Source organism: Natator depressus, chromosome 6 (assembly GCF_965152275.1).
Source record: "Natator depressus isolate rNatDep1 chromosome 6, rNatDep2.hap1, whole genome shotgun sequence".
Classification (NCBI taxonomy): Eukaryota; Metazoa; Chordata; order Testudines; family Cheloniidae; genus Natator; species Natator depressus.
In genome coordinates, this window is record NC_134239.1 from 7,417,794 (window position 1) to 7,438,791 (window position 20,998).

At 42.1% G+C, this 20,998-nt stretch overlaps 1 protein-coding gene across 1 annotated transcript; it reads right to left on the minus strand.

Annotated features, from left to right (window-relative positions):
- Positions 1 to 949: 949 nt before the first annotated feature.
- On the minus strand, positions 950 to 19,099 carry LOC141988520 (interferon-induced very large GTPase 1-like). Its single transcript, XM_074954313.1, is given in 9 exon segments — positions 950 to 5,667; positions 6,822 to 6,893; positions 8,388 to 8,450; positions 9,756 to 10,027; positions 12,438 to 12,588; positions 13,257 to 14,090; positions 14,093 to 14,137; positions 14,864 to 15,177; positions 19,086 to 19,099. Coding segments are annotated over 9 exon segments (6,483 nt in total).
- Positions 19,100 to 20,998: the final 1,899 nt, after the last annotated feature.

The following is a 20,998-nucleotide window of genomic DNA, read 5'->3' on the forward strand; positions in this document are numbered from 1 at the left end:
ATGAAATGACCCAAAGTAACACAGCAGGTCAGTGGCAGAGCTAGGACAGAACCCAGGAATCACTAATCCCAGTACCTCTGGCCCACTAGCCCACATTCCCATCTCAGAACTAGGAAGAGAACCCACGTGTCCTAGGGTTTAGCCATCAAGACCATCCATCCCCCGACAGATAGAGAAGAGAGAGTGAGGTGCTGCTCTGTGCCAGGAGTCCCTTCTTGTTAGACTTCTTTCAGAATCCTAGTTCTTTTCATCAGATTATTTTCAGCACTGGAATCCTGAGCTGCTCCACAAGTTACCGTCTAGATGGTGGATTCCACCAGTTACTTTGAGGAGTGTAGTCATCAGGAACATGGCAGTGGGGGAAGTGAGTAGATGGCATAAGCAAAATGGAGCAAAGAGGAGGAGACAGGCCACAGGTGGAGTGTGAACAGAGTATATGGAATGGAGGGGAGAGGGAGCACTACAAGTGAGCCATCAGTGGCATGGGATTTGGTAATTTATGATCATGGTACAGTGTCCCAATTATAACGGGGGCCAGAAATGCAGATAACCCTTTATCTGGAATGACACTATTCAGCTTTTGTAATAAAACAGATTTTGTTGGGCAAAATACAATTATATAGTATGGTGTATCGTACTCTGAGATTAGCTGCTTGGGTCAAGGTATTGATACTTGAATTCATAGGAGAGTTGACCTGTTTTGGAAGAGAATTAATTGGTGGTTAGAAAACACCATTACTGTGGTGAAATGCACCTAAGACTCGATTCTCTCACACGTCAAAAAATAGGTTTTTATTCTGAAGTTATGAACAGTGCCTGATAGCTTCATAGATGAAATTACATATTTATTTGAAGTTGGATTTTTTTCATGTCTGTTTTTAAATCAAAAGAATGTTGATTTTCCTATCTGACCACATGAATATCCCATTTAGGCAGACTGTCTGTGTGTTTATTTCATAGTAAATGCTTCCTTTAGGCTCTCCAGAGCCTCTTCTTTGGTTATTTTTTGCCAGTCTGTTGGGAGATCAGCTGGTTTAGCACCATACTCCTTAGCAAACTGTTGATTGAACTCCTTAAAAACAAATTTCCAGTAATCAGAAGCAGAGATGCTGGGATCTGGCTGAATGCGCCAATCTGGGTAATATTGACGATAATCTTTATAAGGATGATCCTTCCAATCTGTGTCTGAATTTCTAAATGTAGTGCTGGAAACCACATCAGAGGAACATAGAGAATAGGTAAGTTTTTCTGTTACCACACTTCGGTATTCCCCTAGCCCTTGAGGACGATGTACTGATGCAAAGTGCTCTTTATGATCCCCTCCTCCTGCTTCGCAGGGGACTGTACAGAATGGACACTGCTTCCCACAGCCAAACACTCGCTTGAAGATTTCATCCTGGGGCTTCAGCGGCAGATGGGAGAGCTTTAATCTAATTTCCCAGTCTTTCAATTCAGCTAGTAATTGTTGCTGCAGAGAAGGAAGAAAGGTTTGAATCAAAGTAGAAAATTGATCTGGATCTGCAGTGTTTTTAAACTGTATCCCCACTAAGCTATCCTTGGAAATGACTAGGTCCTTCTGCAGCACTTTACAAAAGTTGTTTAGAAAGGCTGAGACTGTCTTAACACTTTCATCTTTGGCTTTCTCCAGAGCATCCCTGACTTTCTTTATTATCTTGGATAGAATTTCTTCCTCCAGAGCTTCCAAATCCTCAGCCTCTCTGTAGTAATCTAATATGTGCCTCCATATCCAAGCTTTGACAAACTTTTCGTAGTTGATAATGTATTTCACATAGTTGTTGAAGTTCCCATCTTCTAACAGCTTCTTCTGCACAGTGAACTGGAAAAAGCTCCGGCTGGCATATTCAATAGACTGTCCGCTGCTGAGAATGTCATCCACTATTTCCAGTCCAAGTCTTTTGCTAACATAATCCATTAAGACAGGTTTGAGACACTGATCACATAAATCCCTGGCTCTATTTTGTCGGGCATCTTTTTCCAGGTAGTGGTCTTTAAATATAGAGAAATATTGAGGTTTCAGCTTCTCCAACCGTTGCTGAGGATCATTTTCCTTGAGAAAATCTTCATGCATCTTCTGAAATGCATGAGCGGCTTCCCCCAAAATGTGAAGTTTCAGATCAACTTCAAAGGAAACAGAAGTCTGTAGTTTTTTCATTTCCTCCTGTTGAAGTTTCTCATTGATCAAATGCAACAATTCTCTGCAATAGGTTTCATCATAGTCTGCCTTGGAACAGACTCTCTCTTCAATGTAACTATTGCATTGGACCATCAAGGATTCAGCAAGTTTTTCTGTTTTCTGTGACTGTTTTTTTGTAAACCAATGTTTCACAGCTGAGGTAAATGAAAAGTCTAAATATTCATATCTCATTGTGAAAGAGTTAATTCTATAATTCATCAAACTTCCTGCTTCCTGTATCTTCTGATTGACTGAACTTCCTCTATTATCCAGGTCTTTTCTCAGATGGAACTCTATATCTTCATGAATTTCATGTTTCTGTAAACAAACGGGCGATAATTCTGAACATGTTTCTTTCCACATTTTTTCAAATTCCATTTCCAATTCTTTATTTTCCAATTTACTTTCTTTTTTCCTGCATTGTTCTAAAAGCATGTCCACTTTCCCTTCAATTACTTTCATGTACTCAGCCTGGATATTGGCTATCTTGTGCTGGCCTTTTTTAATGTGAATGGCTTCCTTACATTTCTTAAATGAATAACTTTCCAGCTCATTCTTCAGGCTCTTTGCACTTCTGATAAAATCTTCCCTGTACTTTTCTATCAGATGCAGATTTGCTGCCCCGCTTTCAAAATATTGTTTTAAAAGCTCCAGAATTCTCTGTTCTCCACACGGTAGTTTCTGTTGCATTTCATATTGTGACTTATCAGCTTCTAGTTCATCAGGAGAAAAGTTATGAATTGCAGTTTCTTTTTCAGTTATCCAGAGGTGCATTTCCTTGCGGAAACCCCATTCCCACTCAGAATACTTCACAGACAGCTGGTTATAGGCTTCAGCTATGAGGCTGTTTCTAAAGCTGAAGATGAAGTTCTCATGTTTGACAGCATTCCACAGACTCTTCACCCATTCAGTAAACTGTGGAATGTCCTTCGTGGTTCTTTTAAGTGAACAGTTCCTTATGAATTCAAACAGATACCTCTTTAAATCATACACTTTTTCACTGTATTCCATATTCACCGGAGCCATGGGAGGGACTCCATGCCAAAGCCCAGGGATGTACCAATTGTGTTTTTCCAGATCATACTCCATGATATCAGAAAATTTTATTTCCTTGTTTAGTTTTTCCATCTTTGCTGCAGCTTTGATCATTTCATTCAGCTGCTCCAGGAGGTGTTTCCTGTCCCTCATGTTTTGTTCATCCGCAGACACATCACTGACGTTCTGATGTACAAACTGGCAGTTTGGCTTATGCCCTATTTTTTCCATTCTGAGAAATGCATGGACCACAATTTGCAGAATATCTTTCATTTCAGTGGCATTTTCCATGGCCATGTTAACAATGGTTATGTCACTTAACCCAATCACCAGTGTGGCCAGCTCATTGTCATGTTGATAACTGTCCTCCAGCTTGGTCAATTCAGGGGCTTTCAAGCCTTCTGTGTCTATCACCAGGATGAAATCACAGCCCAGTTCCTGCTGAAAGTTCTCTGCCACTTTAATGAGTAACATGAAGGCTCCTCGTGTACATCGGCCACTGCTCACTGCAAACTGCAGGCCGAACATGGTGTTGAGGAGGGTGGATTTCCCAGTGCTCTGCACTCCCAGCACCGTTAGAACCAGCATTCTGGACCTTCCCCTCAGCTTGGCATGGAGCTGACTCAGAATATCTGTTACCCACTGCAGTGGGATATTGGATGCATCTCCATCAACCAGCTCAATAGGAAACCCTTCCAGCAGCAGGTCAGCTGCTATGTCTGGGAGGTGGGTGAATTGCCTTCCACTTTTCAGAATTTTGCCTTCTTTAACCATGGAGCATTCAGCCTCATAAAACTGCCCCAACTCACGCATGAAATGCTCAACCCCTAAAGAAGTGGAAGAGATTAATTTATCTAGTTCTGCCAACTGTTTGGGGTCATCACCTAAAGACTTGCATTTCTCTTTGTATTCAGCCCGTAGTTTAGAAAGATTCCCCCTAGCAATGTAATCCAGCTGAAACTTCATCCATTTCAGGAAATAATGTTTTTCTAATGGAAGTAGATGTTGTATTGCATCAATGAATTTAGTCAAACCATCAGTAAGGTTACATTTATTCTGTTGTTTACGCAATTCCAACATCTTATCTTTCAGCTGAGATTTATATTTCTCAGCAGGGATATCCCCCTGCCTTCTCATTCGGCACATTTCTTTTTCCACTTTAGCCAGGCTTTTCCATAAATCCCCTTGGAGCCTCAGCATTTCTTGTTTGTAATATGCCACATCCTTTATTTCTGTGATGATTTCTTTAACGCAGTCGCTCGCAGTCTGACATTCCACATGGTCTTCATCTATTTGGATTCCTAGTTCACGCGCTGTCCCAGCCATGTCTTCTATACCTATCCTCTTGGGAGAAGAGTTCATTATGCTTTGTATGGTGGACTGCAGCTTTTCCACAAATTTTGCTTTATTTGTGTTGCTGTCTTTCATCAGCACATGTGAATTTTTCAGTTTCAGCACAGGGGCTAATTTGTTAAGGATTGCCAGAGTTTCACTGGATTTCCCAGTCTGGTGGTTGAGAATGAAGTAATATTTAGTTGTGGATTCTTTCAAAGATGATAACAGAGTGTACTCTCTTTCAGTGATGTTTTCAGCAAATATGAACACAGCTGAGGAGACCTCTGTTAAAAAGCTGAACTGCAGCCAGTGAGATTCAATGTCTCCACGCAGATTTGTAGCTGCAACGGGTTCTGGGAAAAGATCTGAATTCTCCCTCCCAGCAGGGAAATACCAGGAAATCTCAACCAGCCCATCTGCGATTTCCCGAGGGACATTCCCAGAGTCCATGTCCTGATGGATAAAGAAATCGTGGTGCTGCTGGGAGGGGCTGAGAACCTCATTGAGGAGTTTGGACTTGGAGAAGCTGCAGTTCCCAATCCGCACAAAGGAAATGGTTGGCATTGCTGTGAGCACCAGGCTCTCCTCTCTGAACCCTCTGCTGTCTGCCAGGGAGTGGGGCCTCCATTTCCTCACAATGTCCCTCATGGCCCACAGCAGTAGGGTGCACTTGGGGGTGGTGAGGGCAGGTAGCAGCAGAGGGAGGGCAAACTGGCACATGGACATTTTGGACAGGATCTCCTGCTGTAGGAAACTGTCTGAGCAAAGCAGAACAGCACACAGAACATCAAGTGGATTCAAAGAGACTTTAGTGTCAGTGTCACTAACAAAGAAAATTTGTTCATTGATACCTTGTTCCTCCTCATCCACCCTGGTTCCTTGATCATGAAGTGCCCCACACCTAAGGCTTGTGCTTCTGGCTGTCACATTCAAAGCCATGACCTTTCTCAGGAAATGCCATGGTAAATCTCTTAATTTCTGAGGAGTCCAGTCCTTTAAACTTCCTGAGCTGATTTCCAGGATATCATTCATCCTGAGCTTTCTGCTTTCATACTTCTGTAATTTTAACTTGGAGATAACTTCTCTGAATGCTTTTTTTCTCTCTGGAGAAAAGTGTTAAAATATGAACATAAATTTCATAGCCGAAAATATAGGGCTGAACTATCTTATTTGCAAAGGCCACTTGTGGTACCTAGGTGGTGGAAAATGGCCCGAGAGAACTTGTGTAGAATTCCTCCTGAGTAGGAGAACTTTCAACTTGTGGAAAGTTGGCAGAAGTGGCTCTCTCCGCCGCCCCACCCAGATCCCTAGCACAGGGAGACATAAGTGGTGGAGTGGAGCGGTACTATATCTGATCCCCCCCAGGCATGATGTTTGTTACAGACCTTGCATCAGTGGCATAAACTAGTGTAGGCCCCAGGCTGCTCTAACTTCCACAGGTTCTGGGATGCTGAGGATCAGGGAGATGTAAACTGCTCCCTGCACTGGCCACTCCTCACTACCTCTGAGTTGCAGTGGGATGCAGTGGAGAATCAGGGTCGTTGTGATTTCTGTGGTATTGTTTGGCAATTGTTGATTGTGACACTAGGATAGTGATGCCAAGCTGTAATTAGAGTATGGCAATACATACAAGTGACAGATACATCAAGGAGCTACACTTCTCGTGCACTTCAATAATTATTTAGATTGCTCTGTATTCTTAGTTTTCCCTCCGTGAATATGTTGCTGTTTTCAGTCAATGATGGATGCTAGTGTAGGATTTTTGTAATCTTGCCCATGTTCCCAACTTTTCTTCGTTCCTCTCCCATAAACATGACTTATAGGGACATACAGACAACTGCAGCCTCACCTGAGGACAAATCCATGTCTTCCATGATACAATGTGCTCTCTTCTTTGGAGAGTCAGGGGTCATAATACCACTCACAAACCAGGCCTTCTCACAGCTCACTGCTATATGCAGCAGCCTTCGTGCCTTCTAGTCTGATAGTATGTACAGTGGGTTACTAACATATTTATCCTTTCTAGGGATTTATACAGTACCCATCACAGTGGTATCTGAGGATTCCTGGATCTGCTACATCATTAATCCTGGGGTTTTAAATTGAGATGTTCTAAACTACTAAGGATTGATGCTTAGTGTTTTTGTGTGGATTATATTAGCGAAAGTATCCAAAGCCATCATAAATCTAATAGTATTTTTAACTAATGAGATGCAATACTAATGACCCATGGATGTGGGAAAATTATGAGGACTACCTTTGGGGAGGTCTTTTTGCTTCTGTTCTGGGTCTTGCTGGATAGCAACTTCTTGTTCCTGAATTAAAGAATCTAGGAAGAAATCCAAAGGAAAATATATTATCACCATTAATTACTAAGTCTCTATATTTACTAAGTAGTAGAAAAAACACCGCTGAATTCCCTAGGTGCAGAAGTTGTCAGTGTATCAAGGACCATCAGGCATGAAAAAAACAATTTCATCTGCACTTTAGTAGAAGGAAGTGATCTGAGGACTTGTACTTATCAGACCTTCCTTAGGGGAAAGGCTGTCTGGGAATTCCCTCTTTTGTCAGACTTAAATTTGGCTGCATAAATCCTTCAGGTTTTTTTTGTTTTGTTTTGCTTACAGTAATTTGAAAGGCTTCTTTCAGACTCATTTCTAAACTCTTAATTTTAATCTAACTTTGAGTTTTTGCTTTGATTGGACTCTGAGAACATTAGTCCAAAATTTGGACTGAAAAGGTCCATGGATATTGGATCTATATCCAATTGCAGTTCAACTAGCTTGCCTCTTCTAACACTGACCTAATACTGTTATACTCAATTGCACAGAAACTGAGCTTTAGGAAATAGTCTTGTAGAACTTGCAAAGAGGAGTTGACTGAAAATCCGAACATACAGTGAGAAAAACCATGCTGGGAAGAAAGATGGAAATCTAGTAATTTCTTCTAAAACTTCTTGTGCTACTACGAGAAAAAAATATGATCTTAACCAAAACATTTCACAGATTCAATGCTCAAATTAAACATGCAGCAATTAGTTGGTATTGTTAGAATAATAGCTGAAACTAAAAAATTCACATATGCTGATGAAAGATAGCAGCACAAATAAAGCAAAATTTGTGGAAAAGCTGCAGTCCACCATACAAAGCATAATGAACTCAGATTCCCTACAAAGTATGGTCCTGAAGTGACAATCATAGTATTACCATATTGCTAATCATTTTGCTTTGAGTCACTACTCTCTCTCAGTGAAAATAACCAGAGAATGACTGTAACTGTGAGGGAAATACTGCCCTCGCTTTCAAATTCTCAAGTGTTTCCTTTATTTAGCACTTTTTGAGTGGCACCTATGACCCTCCTTTCCCCCAAATTTAATGTGCCCTCACAGGGCAAAAAAGTCAATTTGTAAACCTGTCTCTGCCTCTAAAACCTGTTCCGTTGCGGCCGTGGCTGATAGACAGCTCCCCACTCAGCAATTGCCTAAATATATTTTCTCTATTATTATATTTATGATTTGTATTGCAGTAGCACCTAGGATCCTTGTCTATAATTGGGGGCCCCTGTCTATTAGCACAGTGACGGATCCAGCTCCCGCTGAAGTCGGTGGAAAGGCTTCTATAGATTTCAGTGGGATATGGATAAGGCCCTTAATGAAGCAGTGGCTGGATTATATTTGTCTTCCTGTGTTATAACATTCAGAGAATTATATCAATAAACAGTAATATCTAGTAAAATTGTCAAAACTAGTTCCGAAGCTAGTTGCCATTCACATTTACAGTAATGTGACACAGTAGCCAGCAGGAAGGGTTGTAAGAGGCAATACCTTTAGGAAGTTGTGGTGTTGTCTCTGTTAGCTCTGGTGCTTGCAGGATGTCCGCTTTCTCCTCTGGAATAAAACAATTTGGCAAGGGAGCCAAGAGGAAAAATGCATTAAGTGAAATTCTGTTTTCTACAAGTTCTTAGACCACACTCCTCACAGAAGTATCTGAGCGCCTTCCAGCAATGCATTAAGCAGCATGATGCACATCTGTCAATTGTTTGTTCTCTCAGCCTATTCCCAGAAGTGTGAGCAGGGGCGTGTTTTGTTTTGGATTTTTAAAAATAAATATGTTAGAGAGAGCAAGGCCAATGAAAGTGCCTTGCACTTTGGCCAGAAGCTGGTGAGGTTTGTGATGGTCCTTAGTTCCTGGGGGAGTTAATTCCACAGTCTTGGGTCAGCCCCTAAAAAAGCTCTGTTCCAGTTTAATTACCTCTGTCATTGAATAGAAAAATAAGGTCATTCTCTGCTTCCATTGTCAAAGAAATGAGATGGGGAGTTCTTTTACTCTGAGGATAACCTAGAAAAAGTGTGTAATGTGAGATGGACATAAGGGTCTGCAATTTGGCTAAATTCCCTTTAAAAAAACACTGAGATTGTCCTAAGGGCAGATGCTCCAGGGATCTCCCTGTTCTACTAAGAACAGAAATATTTAGAGACAAATTGATAGGAGGGACTGCTGGTGTTGGGTTATTTTGGTGTCGATATCAGAGTGCCTTCTGCCACTGATGCATAGGATTTGGTATAAGTCCTATTAACAGAGTCATGATGCATAAATAATCCGACAGTGAAGTGGGAAGATAGCACCTTTCTCTGCAAGGTGCAAAACACTGAAATACAGGGGATGAAGGCAGCGAGAGGTATGAGATCTATACACTCAGAAGCTCTCATAAAACTTTTAACAAGGTCTGAGCTGTGTATCTAGGATTGAGTGAAGACTGACTGAATGACAGAGATTATGATGGTCTTCTCAATTAATTCTCCATCAGAAGATAATGTTGTTGTATATCGAATACATTATCTTTGGGCCTGTCTACACTATAGATATTTACTGAATCTGGATCCATCTTCTAAAATGGTTTATTCCATGTGCAATTCATATCTATATACTACAGGGGGTTAATGTATGGTTCCTCACTGTGTGGGTTACCTAGCCGATCTGCCTGTGAGCTGGGTTGAAAACAACGGACAGAGTGTAATCAGGACTTAACGTTGTTCCTTTGCTGTATAGACATTTACATTACAATATATATTTCTTAATATAGATCTCTAATTGGAAATGTGGACATACTCAATTTTATGGCTATCATATTCTTTCCTTATGAAAAATAAAATACAACTCACCAGAACTTAAATATAAATCCTGATCTATACCTGGAAATACAATTTCTAAACACTCCAGAAATTGCTGGCAGGCTGATTCCCCCTTTTTCTGTATCAGAATCAACAATTTTCTTATCTTCTTCTTGGGATCCTCTTCTGTTTTATCCAAGGTATTGTACTCCTCCTCTGTGACAATGGATTGGGAGAGTAATTCATCCAAGATGAGTTCTAGGTCTTTTTGAAGAATTTCAATTAACTTTTTTCTTTTGTTGCGTATAATCTCTGAGGGTTTTTCATCAGCAGATTTTTCTAAATCACAAGTCCTAGGACAAAAAAGACTTTTTTTTAAATCTAAAGAACAAGAAACAGGATTTGTAAAGCAGCTATGGTTAGCTTTAATGTACTTAGTCTTGTAGCATTCCTGGAACATTCACAGGCAATCTGCAAGTTAAACAATTTGAGATGGAGAATAAACACATTTTCTCCTAAAACATTTGAGTTGAAAATTGTCACTTAGAATCCTAGAATCGTAGAATATCAGGGTTGGAAGGGGCCTCAGAGATCATCTCCAACCCCCTGCTCAAAACAGGACCAACCCCAACTAAATCATCCCAGCCAGGGCTTTGTCAAGCCTGATCTTAAAAACCTCTAAGGATGGAGATTCCACCACCTCCCTAGGGAACCCATTCCAGTGCTTCACCACCCTCCTAGTGAAATTTTTTTCCCTAATATCCAATTGGAAACTTCAATTGAAATTTTCATCTTCTTCAAGTTTGAAAATAAATATTGACTTTTTTCCTCTGAAATCATGGGGAAAACGCTTTCACTTTTTACTTTCACTTTTGTCCAACTGGAATTTAAAAAAAAAAAATTAAGATAAAATAGAATTTTTTCCACCGAAACAAAACAAGAAGGTTCATGACAAATTTAAAATACTAAAAATCTTTTGTTGTTCTCCCCACCATGCTCATTTCAACCAGCTGTGCTTTTGAACAGAATACTTCTGTGCTACTTGCTCTATCTAGTGTTCAAGGCTTGTATTACACCAAGGCTTGCATTCACTATATTTAAAAGCCAATGATCCACAGTATAACTATATTTTGTAGATAATCCCTGCTCCAAAGAGCTTTCAGTTTATGTTTGGGTATTATACAGAACCGAGCGCATATACTGTCAGTTGTAAACAAGTAAGTACTATATTTTGTATCTTGTCTTTTATATGAACTGTATTCCAAATGCATTACAGTTTTAAATACTATAATAAAACTATTAAGAAAGAAAACAGGTGAAGATAGAATTGAAATGTTTCGAAACAGGGGAGAAAAGAGAGATTTTCAGATAAGATCTTAAAACAGGTGAAATCTTGATGCGGTAGAGAGTTGCTGGGTGTTCCGGATGGTAGGGACTTGCAGAGAGAGAGGCACCACTATACCATTGTTATGGCTGCTGCTAGATGCACAAAAGGATGTAGAGGAAGACAGAGGTTTGAAACATATGGATGGTGGTTCTGAAATGGAACCTGAAATAAACAAGGTGCCGGGGGAACAGTCTGGGAATAGGTATAAGTTGGACATAGATCCGTGGACATTTGAGAAGTCAGCAGGGGCATCAGGCACACTGTATGTAGGAGTCCGGAGAGGTGAGATTAGAGAAGGGAACTGCCACTGCCCAGGCCAGAGCAGATGGACCTCTAGATGGGAATCTCAACAGAGGAGGAATCTTAGGGAGGCCATAGAGGGAGTGTCAGTATCTCAAGGGAGAAGAGATGGTGGCCTGCATGGGACCTTATAGAGCAAGGAGCTGGGACTCAGACCAGTCATTGTTGAGGAAGCTACAAAAGTGTAGGCAGAAAAAAAAAAGAGGCTTTGTTCACATGCCTGGTTTAAATCCTGGGTGTGTCATATCACTTGGAACGAAGTGAAAACCAGGTTTTGTATGGAGAGGTTTGTTCAGCTGTAATGTTGATCCTGATAACTGTCCAGTAAATATTATACATAGGGCTGCTGGGGCCACACAAATGTGTTGACTCATTGGTACCCAATGTTACTCGTACAGGAAACAAAATGGTGTCAAAATAGGATGTAACTTTTGAATCACTATGGGCCAATTCCTTTGCCTAGTGCACAGGTATAGTAAATGGGCTGTGGTGGTCTGGGCAATGGGAGCCTTCTACAAACTGATTCAGGCCACCAGGAGACCCCAGAGCAGCTGCATCCCCCTGTCCAATGTAGCAGATCTCTGTTGCTGTGGATGTACCACCCCTATCTCTATCCATGGAGTACTAATCCACAGCATGTGGGAATTGGAGACCTCCTGTTGAGTGATCTTACCGCATCCTCCCCCCACCCTGCACAGTAGAACTGCACCTGCTCTGTTGTATGAAGGGCCTTCTGTGGCTCTTTCTCAGGTTGGAGGACTTGGCTGTATAAGAACTTATACATTGGTGGCACTATAATTGGAGCTGACAAAGCATGTGGATTTTCAGATTCAAATTCTGCTCATTCACACCCTTGTGAATCCAGAGTAACTTCACTGGCATAACCATGGATTTACTCTGGTGTGACTGAGATCAGAATCTGGTCCTAACCACACTGACATCAGGGGTATTTTTCTGGATTTACACAGGGTGACTGAAACCAGAATTCAAGTCTACTACTGAGATTTTCACAGTAGTGCAGGAAACCTCGGAATAGTCTCTAATCACAGTTCATTATAACTTTTCAGAGACATTACCCTTTGGCTGGTGTTCTTGATGGAGTGGCTCCCTCTGGTTCCTTCTCAATAGTCCTTGCTGCCAATAGGTCACCAGCTGTTGCTGACTCCGCCATGTTTGTCTGGCTCCAAGGTCCAATAAGTTCATTTTGGGCTTGTAGGAACAATTGCTCTGGTTCCAGAAAGTAAAGGGTTATATTTCAGAAAGACAGTTTATTAATCTTAAACATTCCTAACATTTCCTTACAAAGGCCTTTTTAAAACCTACACAAAAGCCTATAATCTATGACCTCTCTAAGGTCATGTATTTATAATTGTCTTGTGGCTTCTAGTCCAACTAACATTAATCAGGGCATGAGATGAGTTAGTTACAGCAGGTTTATTATAATAGAAAATATGAGATTCACAAGCATGTCCCAGTTAGCAACTTCACTTTTCATTGTAGGTGTTTGCTAGCCCATTGTGTGTGTGTGTTGACCTGTGACTGTACCTAATACTGCTGAGTTTCTTTTCTTGTCTAATTTGTAAACTTTTATCTGGTAAAAGTGTACTGCTGAATCTCATGCGGGACGTATACATATGATGGGTAAGAAAGGTAATATGTTGTCACAGACTAAAGGGTTCTAAAGGTGATGCTTTTGGAAAGTCTCTCACCATTGTATCTGCAGATACAGTCTAATACAATGCAGACAGGGTGGATGACACCTTAAATGTTTCTTAAACATGGTATGTCCTGACCCCGACTGCCTTATTCTGGCTAAACCTCATTGATTTTATTGGGAGCTTTGGCAGGGCATAAGGCCTGAAGGTTAAATCCCAAAATGTTGAGGATAAATAAACCTTCAGAATTCTCTTTCTCTAAAGTCGGGGGGACTTCTGGGCTCTTCACTCCTTTCCCTTTCTCCGAGGTTGCAGAAACTTCTAGGATCTCAGATTCTAGGATCTCAGATCCCTTTTCTGAGGATGCAATAGCTTCTGGGCTCTCTGCTCTATTTCCTTTTTCTGAGGATGTGTCGGGTTCTGGGCTCTCAGCTCCATTCCCTTTTTCTGAGGATGTGTCAGGTTCCGGGCTCTCAGCTCCATTCCCTTTCTCTGAGGATGTGTCGGGTTCCGGGCTCTCGGCTCCGTTCCTGTTCTCTAAGGATGTGTCGGGTTCCGGGCTCTCGGCTCCATTCCCTTTCTCTGAGGATGTGTCGGGTTCTGGGCTCTCGGCTCCGTTTCTGTTCTCTAAGGATGTGTCGGGTTCCGGGCTCTCGGCTCCATTCCCTTTCTCTGAGGATGTGTCGGGTTCCGGGCTCTCGGCTCCATTCCCTTTCTCTGAGGATGTGTCGGGTTCCGGGCTCTCGGCTCCATTCCCTTTCTCTGAGGATGTATCGGGTTCTGGGCTCTCGGCTCTATTCTTTTCCTCCAAGGATGTGTCGGGTTCTGGGCTCTCAGCTCCGTTTCTGTTCTCTAAGGATGTGGTGGGTTTTGGGCTCTCAGCTCTATTCTTTTTCTCTGAGGATGTGTCGGGTTCTGGGCTCTTGGCTCCGTTCCTGTTCTCTGAGGATGTGTCGGGTTCTGGGCTCTCGGCTCCATTCCCGTTCTCTGAGGATGTGTTGGGTTTTGGGCTCTCAGGAAGATTCTTTTTCACTGACGATACAACCATTTCTGGATCTTCTGGTCCATTCTTTTCTCTGAGAACACTGCAGCTTCTGGATTCTCAGTTCCATTATTGGGATCTAAAGATTCAAAAAACAATATCAGATAAAATCCTAGTCAGATTCTTCAAGTTTCTTGCTATTCTGGTGTTCTTGACACTAGACTCCAATTTTCCTTCCTTCCAAAATTACACCAGAGTATTTGGAGATAGTAACACAACATAAGTGCAAAGAAGAGATAATATAATATAATTTCTAGAAAGTTCTGAGAGTCATGGGCAGATGAGATGTGATCTACTTTTATATCAAATGAGCATATTGCTTTGATAGAGATATATTCTGCAATTATCCACTGGGGGTTTTCTTTTAAATGAAAAAAGTAATTTACTATATAGACCCAGGAATGAAACCCTTAAAAGAAATAAACTAGGCTTTTACATTGTCCATTAGGAAAAATCTAACAGGATTTATCAAAGGGTTTTTAAAAAAAAATAAAGCATCTGGACTCCTGAGATCAAATTCTGCCTAGGCTAGACATGAAAATGAGTCTAGTAACCTGATCCCATCCTGCTCCATTGTAAAAGATTAGACAAAGATGTAGTAGATGGAGTGATGGATATGAAAGTCTGTTTGGAAGATGACTTTCTCTTTTAAATTATACAGGATGGTTCAAAAAATCTATAGAAAGGTGTTCGTACTGTATGAAATTGTAGAGGATTTTTCCTTAAGAGGAGGATCATTCTTTAGAGATAATCTGAAATATTATTTGATCTTAAAAAAATCCACTAGAAAGAAAATTTTACTCACCATCTTCTAAATACTCAGAAATTGGTCCTAAGCCTGGAAATGTGTGTTGCAGGTTTTCCATACAATCTAGAAATTGCTCATGGGCCAATTCTCCCTTTTCGAGTACTGCTTCAATCAGTGTCACTATTAGCTTCTGTGGATCATTTATTTGACTCAGTGTGAAGTACTCTCTCTCTGTAATCAGGAGATGGGCATCTACAGCACTCAAGACAGCCTCTGGATCTGTTTGAAGAACATCTGTTAGTTTTCTTCGGGCCTTTTGTATAATCTCTGAGGGCTTCTCATTGGCAGCCATTGCTTCCAAATCACAAGAGCTGGAATCAAACAACAATAATCACAAAAGAGCATTACAAAAAGAGCATTCTAAGACCGGTCACATTCAGAAATTGATCTTTACAACCATCAAGGGTGAAAAAGTCTTCATTTTTTTTTTTAAATGAAAGCTTTCATTCTGAAGAGTTTGTAAATGGCACAAAGCTATGGCTTTGATTCTGAAAGTCCAGGTTTCATTTGCACTGATGACTGTGGTGTCTGCATGTATGGTTATTTACAAATGACAGCCCAGATAGTAGGTGAACTCATCTGGTTGTCAGACACTTGGCATGAGCTTTTTCTTAAGAGTACACTTAACATTTAGATTGGCATAGCTATGCTGACCTAACCCTTGGTGTAGATGCAGCTAAGCGGATGTAAGAATGCTTCGTTGATCTAGTTACCATGGCTCAGGGAGGTGGAATTCCTATAGCAATGGAAAAACCCCTTCTGCCACTGTAGGCTGCATCTACACTGTGGGGTTATTGTGGCATAGCTATGGCGTCACTGTCCTCATAGTGTAGATGTGGCCTAACTTGGAGCATTTGTAGGTAAAAAACCTTGTAAGCATGTTTGATCATGCGCCCTCTAGTGGCGGCTTCAACAGAGCTTAGAGTCTGTTATAGTTAACAGTTCCTTTAGCTTAAAGAGTAGAGTGCTGGAAGTGCCAGGTTTGATTCCCACTGATGAATGTGGTCTCCGTGAGTATGTGTACACTGGGATAGAAAAAACGTAGCTGGCCTGGGTCAGCTGACTCAAGCTTGCAAGGCTCAGGCTCCGGGGCTGAAAAACTGCGGTGTAGACACTCAGGCTCGGGCAGGAGGCTGAGCTCTAGGACCCTGCAAGGTGGGAGGATCCTAGAGCTCAGGCTCCAGTTTGAGCCCGAACATCTACACAGCATTTTTTTCACCCCATAGCCGAAGCCCTGTGAACCCAAGTCAGCTAACCCAGGCCAGCTGTGGCCATGCCACGGGTCTTTTATCCCTGTGTAAACATACCTTGTACGTATGAAGCCATGGCCCCTTACCCAGAGATGAATGAACCAGAGGCTGTTGATCAAATATTGTCCTCTGAAAGAGGTGCAAGTAGGTCTAAGAGAGCCTTGTGTATAACAGGAGCCAATGTACACCACCTTACATATCACCTCTGAATTTGGCCAAGGGTCACTGCAACCAAGAATTTACAATCCTATAGTTAGATTGTGCCCTTGTCCTACTTTACCTCTTCTCTCAAAACACTCCCCACTATAACCAGTTGTATATGTACACAAGTTACATAACTATACTAGTTTGTTACTTATGTAAAAAGAAAAGGAGTACTTGTGGCACCTTAGAGACTAACCAATTTATTTGACTCAGTGTGAAGTCAAATAAAGTCAGCTTATGCTCAAATAAATTGGTTAGTCTCTAAGGTGCCACAAGTCCTCCTTTTCTTTTTGCGAATACAGACTAACACGGCTGTTACTCTGAAACCTTACTTATGTAAGTAACTTATATAACGAATCCCTGCAATGCTAACTGTAAATTGCATATTTGGCTTCAATATTTGTAAATCAAAACTCATGCTGTTTGGGCTAGCCATTCAAACAGATATAATACTCTGTTAGTTATATAACTAACCAACAGAGTGGGAATGGGGAAATGTAGAATTCAAATCTTGCTTTTAGTGAATAGCCGAGTTAAAACACTTACTTTTTCACAAAAATTGGTGCCAGCAAAGTGTCACTACTAGAATATTCACAGAAAACTGAGAGCTTTGCAAATACAGTCAAATCAAAATCCACATGACTATTGAAAGAAAACATTTCCCAATAATGGACTTGAATCTCCTCTCACATTTGTACAATTGTCTGATCCAAAGGTCATTGAAGCGAATGGGAGTTTTTCCATTCGCTGCTGTTGGCTGTGGTTCAGGCCCAAGAATAACTCAATTCAAGTCAGTGTAGTCACACTGATTTTACACCAGAGTGAGAGCAGGATCAGGCCCACTGTCTCAAATCTAGTAACACTTGAGTTGGAACTCTTAGGGATTTGGTTCAGAGGGAGGAGGTCTGCACAAACAGAGACAAGAATGAGCCAGTGCTGGAGATTTCCATGGCAATAACATCCAAATCTGTCATAACGTATAATTTTTTTTTAAACTGACCCTCGTCACTCTCACAACCTAGTCCAGTTCTGCTATCTGACTGGATACCAGTCTGTTGTGATAGGATCCCACGTGCTGCTAAGCTCTCTTGGTTTGAGGAGTGATTATTTGCAGTCCTAGCTCTGGGTTACTCCCCAGGTGCAGATCCTGTGTCTGACAGCCCTCTTCACAATGGGACCCTGCAGTCTGAATATCTAGACCCCAAAACCACTGCCACAGCCCTCCCAAGCTCCCCACATTCCCTCCTCAGTCCCATTGGCTGTGTGAGCTCTGGTTTCCTAGTTGCACGCTTCAGGGACAACGTGGCAGAAAAGCAAGGGAAACAGGCTCAGCAAGGGAATTTCTTAAACACACACACATTTGACTCATAAAATGAACAAAACAGTTACAGATCTATGGAAAACAACAAACTCCTGGACTTAACCCCCCACCACACAGTCTAGTCTCACTCATTTGTGATCCTCTGGGTTTTATCCAAGGCTTTAGCTAAGATCCATCCTGCCTTCACCCCTCCTTCTGGGGGCAAACTGCAGCTGTCCCATGGGGCTGTGTTCTGAGGGGGAGGAGAAAAGTCCATTCCCCCCCAACCCCTCTTGCTGTGAAGACAGCCCATTCAGAGGCAAAGGAAAAGGCTCTGGCTGGTAGTAACCCTATTGTTTCACCCAGGGAGGGCCATTCAATGTGGAGGACCCCTTGATTGGCTTGTCACACTCTTCTAGACAGAGCTTCTCACTAGGTGTTAAATATCTGCTCCAGAATGGATTATCTAATTCATAGTGCCAGTTACAATTACAAACAGGATCTCATAAAGTCAAATGGAAATCACCAACAGGACACAGATATAATATTCCCCAAACTATCTCAGTCACTATCAGATTTCTCAATAACACACTGGAAACTAGTGAAAACAATCTGATAAGCAGGAACTGTATTATCAGCGGTTGCATTTCTGAATATTGCAAAAGGTCCTATTTATAGATTAAAATCTTACCGCACTGGGCTATATAGATTTATCCAAAGGGGACAAATTCTGCGCTCCTTTCTCAGTTTGTACTCTGTCCTTATTCAGGGAAACTCTTGATTTTTTTAAAAAAATCATGATTGGATGTTTTTCTGAAAGCTATGATCTAATTCAAATGGGAATTATTTCAGGGCAGTTATATGGCCTGTGCCAGGGGTGGCCAGACCGTGGCTTGTGAGCCGCATGCAGATCTTTCACAGTTAAAGTGCAGCTTTCAAAGCCCGCATTGCCCACCCCATTCTATGCCTACCAGACTGTTTGGGGGAGCTCGTGGCTTCTGCCACAGGATGGTAGGGCTAAGGGCTTGTGCTCAGTGGGGAGGGGGTCTTGGGGCTTCAGCCATGCGGGAGGTGCCTGCTGAGGCTTGGGGCTTCAGCGGGAGTGGGGCTGAAGCCCTGAGACCTGGCAGGCGTGCCCCGCGGGGATGAAGCCCTGAGACCCCCTGTCCCTGGATGGCAGAAGCCCCTAGTCCCACCACCCCGCCTCAGGGCTTAAACCCCGAGCCATGGCAGGCATGCCCCGGATCTCGAACTTCTGAAGATTGTTGTATGTGGCACAGAGGGTCAGTAAATTTGCCCATCCCTGGCCTGTGCTATACAAGTCAGACTAGATGATCACAGTGGTTCCTTCTGGCATTAGAATCTCTTAATTAAATCAATCTGGTAAAATACGAGAGAGAGTTTCAGGATTTACCCCACTGATCTTGATTAGAATTAGTCCCCTGGAATGAAGAATCGTTCCTACCTTCCATTCCCCATTAGAATCAAGAGAGTGATGAGGTCTCTGCTGCCAGTTAGGTTTCTACTCTCATTTCCTTATGTGAAGAGATGGAGAGTTGAGTATATGAAACTGAAACTAAAGTGCTGGGAAAGCAGCCAGGTGGAAACCTGGTTGGCATTCTAAGGAATAAGAAAAGGAGGACTTGTGGCACCTTAGAGGCTAACCAATTTATTTGAGCCTAAGCTTTCGTGAGCTGCAGCTCACTTCATCGGATGCATCTCACATCTGCAGCTCATGAAAGCTTAGGCTCAAATAAATTGGTTAGTCTCTAAGGTGCCACATGCCCTCCTGTTCTTTCTGCGAATACCGACTAACACGGCTGCTACTCTGAATTCTAAGGAATGAATTTCAGACAAACCTTCAAAATGATCCTCCTCATGAATGAGTCTGAGACATTTATTGACAATAAAAGTGCCCCAGCTAGGGGCAGCCACCCCAAAGAGGCTCATAGGGTACACCACAGAGATGCCTGCACCGCAGAACATATTGTAGGGGATAATCCAGCATCCCTGCACCAATAATCCAGGTTAGGGGGGTGGGTAGGAGGGAGAGCTGGATATGACCAGGTCCAGGTGCCACGTTGAAGGGCTCATTGTAAATATACACACAGAGAGGTCTTTTAGAGTAACTGGATCTAATAGATTGTATCCATCTCTTATCTTTGAGACTTACTTTAAAATCATTTATACTCTGAAATGTGACTCTGTAAAAGGGCACTGTAGGCTTCAGAACTGTTTTTTTTCCAGGGACTCCAGTGCAAATTTAAGAACTTCAGAATGGCCAGACTGGGTCAGACCAATGCTCCATCTAGCTCAGTATCCCGTCTGCCGACAGTGATCACTGTCAGATGCTTCAAAGGGAATGAACAGAGTAAGGCCTTGTCTACACTGCCACTTTACAGTGCTGAAACTTTCTCGCTCAGGGGTGTGAAAAAACACCCCTCTGAGCGATGCAAGTGTCAGCGCTCTAAAGCGGCAGTGTAGACAGTGCACCGGCGCGGGGAGAGCTCTCCCCCGAACTGGTGCCGCGACTACACAGCCACATTAAAATGCTGCTGCGGCAACGCTGCCACAGCAGCGCTTTAACGTCGGCTGTGTAGACAAAGACAAAGTGATCCCCTCTCATCCAGTCCCAGCATCTGGCAGTCAGAGGATTGGGGCCTGGAACCCCAGAGCATGGGGTCGCATCCCTGACCATCTTGGCTAATAGCCATTGATGGACCTATCCTCCCATGAATTTATCTAGTTCTATTTAAAATCCAGTTATACTTTTGGCCTTCACAACATCCCCTGGCAGCGAGTTCCACAGGTTGACTGTGCCTTGTGTGAAGAAATACTTCCTTCTGTTTGTTTTAAACCTGCTGCCTATTAATTTTATTGGGTGACCCCTGGTTCTTGTGTTATGTGAAAGGGTAACTAACACTTCTCTATTCACTTTCCCCATACCATTCATGATTTTATAGACCTCTATCATTTCTCCCCTTAGTCACCTCTTTTACAAACTGAACAATTCCAGTCTTTTAAATCTCACCTCAGATGGAAGCAGTTCCATATCCATAATCATTTTTGTTGCCCTTCTCTGTACATTTTTCATTTCTAATATCTTTTTCGAGATGGGGAAACCAGAACTGCTCACAGGTATGGGAGAACCACAGATTGATATAGTGGCACCATGGATTTATATATATTCAATTTACAAGTAAGACGTGTGTGTGTGTGTGTGTGTGTGTGTGTGTGTGTTTATAAACTTTCAGCCTGCAAACTCATCCTGCCTTGTGTAGTGTTTCCCACCCTCACCACTTTATCATTAATCTCCTGATGTTTTGTATTTTTAATTAAGGCTCGAGCTCCTGGACTCATGGGATTACAGGAGAATCT